Below are 8,333 nucleotides of genomic sequence, written 5' to 3'. Positions count from 1 at the left end.
ATACCGTGTTGTTATGTTTCAGGAGATTCTTGTTCATTTGATTCAAGAGCTTATCAGATTCTAGAGTTAGGTGTGAGTGAGTTTTATTCAACTATTCCCAACTCACATGTTAAGTTTAGAGTTTATTTTAGGGTTTTGTCACGGAATAGCCAAAGGGGGAGACTGTAAAGTTGAAATTTAGCAACCATCTTGTTGGCTTTATTCCGTGCCAAATTTGCTTGTATTTTAGCAATTAGTAACCCTGTATTTAGGTGGGAATCATGTAAGAGTAGTGTGTGAGAGAGTGTGAAGAAATGCTCAAGATTGTGCAAAAAAGCAGGGACTCGCAACTGGATCTCGCGGGTGGCTCGTGGCTTGCAAGCCGTCAGAAGTTGCACACGTGACAAGCATGCCAGAAGCTGAAGAGTCATGCTAGCTGTTGCACTATAGGACAAAAGTCCCAAACTAGCCAGCCCGTTAGCTTGTGGCTTGAACTCGCAACTCAACCCAGTCGCGAGGCCAAGTCGCCAAAACACCCTGTTTGGGAAAAACTGACTTTTCACATTCTTTCTCACCCTACTATATATATACCCTTATACCCACGATATTCAGAGAGCTTTCAGAAAGAATTTTGAGAGAGAAACCCTAGAGAAAAACAAGATTGATTCATCCACAATCTTCATATAGAGACTCTTCAAATTCCTCTACTTTCTTCCTCTCCATTGTCAAAACCTTGAGAGGTACATTACCAAAACCTTTTCTCACCATACCCATATCTGTGAGAAGGTCATTTGGTGTTTGGGAAGCCGTTAAAAAAGGACCAATTTCATATTGGTTGATGCTATGGTCAAGTAGCGGAATCCGGTAAGCTAAAGATGAAATAAGTTCGGCGTAACCTCGTTGGAGTAGGAGCTTGGAGGGCTTAGGTACATTGGGTAGATTAGGCTTGGAGGGTCTTCTGCTGTTCATGTATCCCAACTACATTCTTTAGTGGATTGTTTACCGCTTGGAAGACGGCGGAGAGGTTTTACGCCAAGGGCTTCGATTTCCTCTTCGATAACACATCAAGTGTTGTCCTCGTATTTGCATCTCTCTTCCCTTAATTTTTCCATTTAATTTCTACTGTGGATGTGATTTTATTTGGTTTAGATTGTTTATCAATTCTGTATTAAGCTTATGTTCATTTTCCGCACATTAATTGTTTGATATTAAGCTTGAATTGGTAATTTGTAAATTGGGGGTCTAAACGTTCAAGGTGTTTTATACACTTATTGAACTTTCAGAAACCCTAGAGAAAAACAGGATTGACTCATCCCATATCTTCACATAGAGACTCTTCAAATTCCTCTACTCTCACTCTCTCCATTGTTACATCCTTGAGAGGTACATTACCAAAACCTTTTCTCATCATACCCACATCTGTGAGAAAGCCATTTGGTGCTTGGGAAGCAGTTAGGAATGGATCAATTTCATATTGGTTGATGTTATGGTTTATAGCGGAATCCGGTAAGCTAAAGAAGAAATAGGTTCGGCGTAACCTCGTTAAGGTAGGGGCTTGGAGGGCTTAGGTACACTGGGTAGATTAGGCTTGGAGGATCTTCTGCTGTTTATGTATCCCAACTACATTCTTTAGTGGATTGTTTACCGCTTGGAGGACGGCGGAGAGGTTTTATGCCGAGGGCTTCGGTTTCCTCTTCGATAACACATCATGTGTTGTCCTTGTGTTTGCATCTCTCTTCCCTTAATCTTTTCCATTTAATTTCTACTGTGGATGTAATTTTATTTGGTTTAGATTGTTTATCAATTCTGTTTTAAGCTTATGTTCATATTCCGCACATTAATTGTTTGATAATAAGCTTGAATTGATAATTTGTAAATTGGGGATCTAAACGTTCAAAGTGTTTTATACACATTTTGAACTTTCAATATTAACGCATGAAAAATCAAAACCCCACTTTTCTCCTCTGATGAGAGGAAAAAACCAGAGTTTTAAGGGGCTATTGTAGGGTTAAGGGCCCAAATCATATATTGGGCCTTGAGCTTGGGCCGAGAACATGAATGGTCCGAGGAGGAATAAATAGTTATAGGTGATTCCAGTTTAGAGTCTCATAAGTAAGGAATGAGTGGAAGGTGGTCCGAGGAGGAATTTCTCCTCGGGTATGATAAATATAGTTCAAATATGTATTCCAACAATCAGGGTGACCTTCCAAGAAGCTCCAGTGATAGAGATGTGCATCATGAACATACGAGAAGGAGGGGAACCCAAAAATATCTAAGGGAAAGCTGCTACCACCACATTGAATGCACTGCAGCTACTTTTGTGGCCGCATTTATATGGAGAAGACCCCTAAACAGTGCTGTCTTGGCTACCACAACTCACAGAAAGCCAAAGAGGGTGTCTGATGGGACAGGTACTCAAGTAAGGACTCAAATGATCAACAAGTGTAGGATCAAGATGGTCTAAAGGGAGCTATATAATGTAAAGACCCTTCATGAGGAGAGGATTGAAAAAGGAAAAGGGAACATTGTAGCCATCAAAATTATACTTGTAATTGGTTTAATTGATTTATATGGAGACTTACCTCCTTGGACAGTGAATTCATTCAGATCAGTGCTTCTTGTTTTTGCTTGATCATCCTATAAATCCATACTAGTCGTTGTCCAATTCATTAGGGCTTAGTTCTTCGATCCACTCTCTACAAATTTATTGTACTGAGCTCATTGGGCCAATATCCCATACATTTTGAGCTTGGGTTGTAAAACGTGTCCCTACAAAATGATCTTGCAAGCATATTTGAGTAATTAATCAACTAGGTTCAAATTTGTTAATTAGCAATAAGCGGACCAAAATTTCCAAAATACAAAAAAAAAAAAAAAAAAAAAATCTGGGTCGTTAAGGGATTGACAGTTACATATATCTTTACGATTCGTTATTACATAGTTACTACCGAATGGTTTCTTCTCATCCCACGTTGTTAAGCAAGTAAGGAGTTGGATGTAAGCCTTATTATTTTAGGAATTTTGGTTTTAGATTGGTGTTTTACTCTTATACTTCTTTTTTGAGAAACAAACTAAATCGCAACACACATACACATTTTAATTACACTCTCTCATTAGGCTCAAACACATTACTTAACCTAAAGTACCGTTACAAAAAAAAAAAAAAAAAAAAAAAAAAAAAAGCCTAAAAACGGCCTAACTTTTGCTCTTATACTTCTATTTCACCAAAAAAAAGGGGGAAAAAAAGGACAAAATTTACATCTCTCATTTATAGTCTGCATTCCATTTATTTTGTTGTTGTTGTACCTTTTTTTTTTATTAGTTATTTTTAGTTAAACCAAATGGTAAAGGCTTGGTGAACTACCATTTATCGTCTACATTCCATTTCTTTTTCAAAAATTCTTTCTGAAATATTGAAACACCCTTTTGAAGACATTTTGTTATATATAGAATTTCAGTAATTGGAAAGAAAAGTTAGGGCAGAAAGAAAAAAAGATGCATGGTACAATTTCTGAAAAGAAATCAAAATACTATAAAAATTTTCTAAAATTTTGAGTAAATTATATTTTAAACTCTATAATTTTAAAAGTGACAATATAAACCTTAAAATTTTAAAAGTAATATTAAATGCTATAATTCCAAAAGTAACCAATTAAATTTCATTCCATTTAAGAGGAATGTCAATGTTTTGGAGTTTAATATGAGCTAAAAGTTTAATTTGTTACTTTTTAAAACATTATAGTATATTTTAAAAAAAATTTTAAAAACTATAAATTTTATTTTTGAATTTTAGGGTGTACTTTATTATTTTTGAAATTATATGGTTTAATTTGTTACATCTCCTCAATTATATAGTTTAAAATATAATTATCCCTAAAAATTTTTGCTTTCGGCTGTTAAACTTTGAATACTTGTTCATTAATTTCTTTTCTCAATTTACTCTTATATAATCAAATAATCTATTTAAATTTCATATTTTTGGATTAGTATTATAAGTTACTTTTTTGAGTTTTTGACCAATATATATTGATTATTTTTGTTTATATCTTTTAATTATTGTTAGGTATTTCAAAATAAACTATAAATTATCTTTTATTTTATATTTTGTGTGACGATTAATTTTATGTTTAATTAAGTAATTATTTTATTACTTGTATTAATATTGATTAATATATTAAGAACCATTTTTGTTTTTAGTTTTATTCTTTGGTCCTGTCCCTCAAATTAAAATCTTAGTTCTACAACTGCTTGAGTTTCCTTAAAGAAGAACATGGGGTTTAACTTACAAAAGATACTAATTTGGAGATTAGGCAGATAAAAAAAAAATTTAGGAGACTAGGAAATAATTTTGGAGGCACCGATTCTTTGAGTTTTTAGCCCCCCCCCCCCCCCCCCCCTAAACAAAAAAAAAAAAAAAAAAACACACACACACACCAAAAAAAAAAAAAAAAAAAAAAAAAAAAAAAAAAGAAGAAAGAGAAGAGAGAGTAGGAATAAGGTTACGTCATTGAATACATCCTTATGGCATCATGTGAAGCATTATAAATTAGAAACATAAAATAAAAATAAAATCCTCATTCTATACTCTCTCTCTCGCTCTCGATAATATATACAGTTACATTAAATTTGACAAGGTTTTATTAGTTCAGTACGGTCAAAAGAAAAAGCGTATCTAACTTTTACCAATGCATCTAGAATTTGAGATTAGACTCAGTTTTCCTCTGGCGTTTGACTTGGGCTTTTCCAAGTCTCCCGCCAGTTGTGAAATAGTTTGTTCCTTCTTTTGAAGGATCGTTTTTCCTCTGAGATAACATTGTTATCTGCAGAGCTAGTGGTTTCATCCTTTCAAGGGGTCTGGGAAACAGTTTAATTTTTCTTTTCTCTATAGTTAAATTTCCTACTTCCATCCTTTTCTATTCGTTCTTATCTGAGCTCAGTTGTTATGGAAGAGTTATCAAAACAATGGACCAAATTTTCATTGTTGGACAGAGAGGGAGACAAAATCACGTTGGGAAAAAATCAAGGATCCAAGGAACATATCATTGCAGCAAAGTTCTTAACCCGAAGAGCATTGAACGTTGATGCTATTGCTAGGACCTTCAAACCTCTATGGAGAGCGATTAAGGGGTTCACAATAAAAAATATGGGCAACCATGTGCTGTTGTTTGTCTTTGAAAACCAGGAAGATATTCACCGGGTTCTGAGCAGTGAGCCTTGGACGTTTGATAAACATCTGGTGGTGATTCAGAAGTATGAGAAAAACACTCCATTACAAGATATTAGATTTAACAAAACATCTCTCTGGGTACAAGTTTTCGATATTCCAATAAGATACATGTCTGAGGAAGTGGCAGAAGATATATGCAATTCGTTGGGTGAGGTGTGCTTTTCCGAAACTCATCCAACAGAGGTAGGAGGATGTTGTGTGCGTGTGAGGGTCAAAGTGGATGTGACACAACCACTATGCCGGGGAAGATTAGTTAATCTGGAAGAAGGTGATCGAGTATAGGTCTCCTTCAAATATGAAAGATTACCCATCATATGTTACTGGTGTGGGCGCCTTGATCACGATGAGAAAGATTGCCATCTGTGGATTGAAAGTAAGGGTTCTCTTAAACCTCAGGATAAACAATTTGGACCTTTTATACGTGCCTCTCAGATAGGCAACATCAAAAAATCTGTTGTTCATGTATCGGGCTTCTTTGAAGACAGAGGGGGTCATAAATCAAATGGGGAGAAGTCATAGGCGAACTCAAGTGCTCAAACGGATACTTCATCATCATCAGAAAACTCTGGCCATCCTCCCTCTGGAGGACAAGCCGAAACGGAAGCCTCGGTATTAACAGGGAATGCATTAAATGTCGTTGTGCCTCTGGTTGCCTCAAGATTGCGGACTGATGTGGACTTGATGACGGATTGGCAGGGTAAAGCTGGTTCTTCCTCATCACCAACTTCCGCGCACCAAACCAATGATAGCGACGTGAACACTAGTGGAGGTAGAGTCTCGATGGGTGATGCGGAACACTTACCTATGACATTAAACTCTGATTTTCTTCCAACCAGCATGGGAACATACGCTGAGGGAGACCCTTTTATGGCAAAACTTCAGGAAATTGACAGTGACTTACAAAAGTATGATCATGTCCCATGCGAGAAAATAGGGTGCTTAGAGGGTCAACTAGGTTCACAACTACAAAAAGCTGAAGGCTGTCAGAGCAGAGAGGCGGTTTGGTTGGAGTGTGCAGCGGACAGCAAAATGAGTGCAAAAGCTGATATAAGTAAAGGCTTGGATGGACTGGGTAGGAAAGAAAAAGCTGGAGTTGGGCCAAGCCCAAAAAAGGAAGGAAAAAAAGGCCAGTGGACTAGATTATTAACTAGGCTCAATTCTGAGTTAATGGAGGAAGCACCCTATGGGATTGAAGGCCCAAAACGCAAAATAAGGGAAGCCTAGGCCCGTGAGGAAGCTAATGCAGTGAAGGAAAAAAAACAAAAAACAGAGGAAGAAGCTGAAAAACAGAGCACGTTGTTTACTACACAAATGGGATCGGCGGAGGTTGCGAAGCAACTCCGCCGGGAATTATGAGTCTTCTATGTTAGAACTGTCGCGGGCTTGAGAACCGGCAGACAGTTTAAGAGCTTGGCGATTTAGTCCGGGCACAAGATCCTACTGCGGTGTTTTTAGCCGAAACATGGCTGGATGAGGTTAGGCTAACCGGTTTACGTGATTCGCTTCGTTTTGGTCATCACCATGGAGTTTCTCGTTTAACTCGTGGTGGTGGCTTGGTGTTGTTTTGGAAGGACTTTGACTTGCAAGTCATGTCCTCCTCTCATAATCATATTGACGTCTTGATCAATAGAGGAAAGGTGAATGTCTGGCACTTTACCGGTTTTTACGATGCTCCTGAAACCCAGCTTCGTATGGAATCATGGGATTTGTTACGAGAACTAAATAATCGTTTCTCAGTACCGTGGTTGGTTGGAGGTGACTTTAACGAACTTTTGAAGTCATAGGAAAAGTTGGGAGGCCGGTTAAGACCTTATGGTCAAATGCTGAAATTCCGTGAAGCATTAGATGAATGTGGGTTGTTTGATCTTGGCTTTGTGGGTTGTAAATTCACTTGGCACAAAACTTATCCGGATGGTGGTATTGTTTGGGAGAGGCTAGACAAGGCTGTGTGTACAACAGAATGGTTTAATCTTTTTCCTGCAACTAAAGTGAAAACTCTAGTGTGTGCTTCATCGGACCACAACCCTATCTTGGTCCTTCCTGATGGGATTAGCTTAAAACCTCAACGCCCCTGGCGTTTTGAAAATATTTGGTTAGAAGAGCAAGGCTGCCATGACACAGTGAAGAACGCCTGGAAGACCATCTCCTCGGAACCACCTATGCCCAGAGTTATGATGAAAGTCGATACATGCAAAACTCAGTTGCGTGATTGGAGTAAGAATTCTTTTGGTAATGTGGTAAGTGCATTGGTAGAGAAAAAAAAGAATCTAAAATTAGCGGAAGAGGATGCAACAAAAGGAGGGAGTGTGGAGTTTTTTCTTCAATTAAAATCTGAAGTGGCAGATTTGCTTAGAGTGGAAGAAAAAATGTGGCAGCAGCGTAGTCATGTGCACTGGATGATCTCTGGGGATAAAAATTCTAGCTATTTCCATAACCGGGCGTCTCAGCGTTTCAGGAGAAACAGCATTACGGAACTCAGAGACTCTCGGGGAAGAATAGCTTCAAGTGATGAAAAAGTTTCTAAGATGATTGTTGAATATTACAACCAATTGTTTACTACCTCTAATCCGCATGACATTGAGGAAGTTGTCCAACATACAAAAAAGGTGATGTCCGATGATATGAATAATTGTTTAACCAGAAATTTCTCAAAGTAAGAGGTGGAGAAAGCCTTGAAGCAAATGGCCCCGCTAAAAGCTCCGGGCCCAGATGGAATGCTGCCAATCTTTTTCCAACATTATTGGGAGAGCATTGGGGATGACGTAGTCAAAGCTATGATTTCTTGTCTAAATTCAAATTCAATTGAACCAGGTTTGAATCACACTTTTATTACTCTAATTCCTAAGGTGAAAAGCCTCGAATTTGTTACTGAATTCCGTCCAATTGCTCTATGTAATATTTTGTATAAACTTGTTTCGAAAGTTTTGGCCAATAGGTTGAAGAATGTGCTACCCCATATTATCTCAGAATCTCAGAGCGCCTTTCAATCGGACAAAGCTATTTCCGATAACATTTTGCTGGCCTTTGAGACGTTGCATCACATGAAAAGAAAAAGAACGGGAAAAATGGGTCATATGGCTTTAAAATTGGATATGAGTAAAGCATACGACCGGTTGGAATGGGTGTT

General features: G+C 37.7%; 1 protein-coding gene across 1 annotated transcript; it reads left to right on the top strand.

Moving 5' to 3' along the window:
* The first annotated feature begins 7,026 nt into the window (after nucleotides 1-7,026).
* On the top strand, nucleotides 7,027-7,863 carry LOC126704966 (uncharacterized). The gene has a single exon (XM_050403942.1). It carries the CDS (start codon nucleotides 7,027-7,029, stop codon nucleotides 7,861-7,863), a length of 837 nt encoding a protein of 278 aa, XP_050259899.1.
* The last annotated feature ends 470 nt before the right edge of the window (nucleotides 7,864-8,333 follow it).

Source organism: Quercus robur, chromosome 11 (assembly GCF_932294415.1).
Source record: "Quercus robur chromosome 11, dhQueRobu3.1, whole genome shotgun sequence".
Classification (NCBI taxonomy): Eukaryota; Viridiplantae; Streptophyta; class Magnoliopsida; order Fagales; family Fagaceae; genus Quercus; species Quercus robur.
Note: the sequence above shows the minus strand (reverse complement) of the source record. Positions and strands in the feature narration are given on the sequence as shown.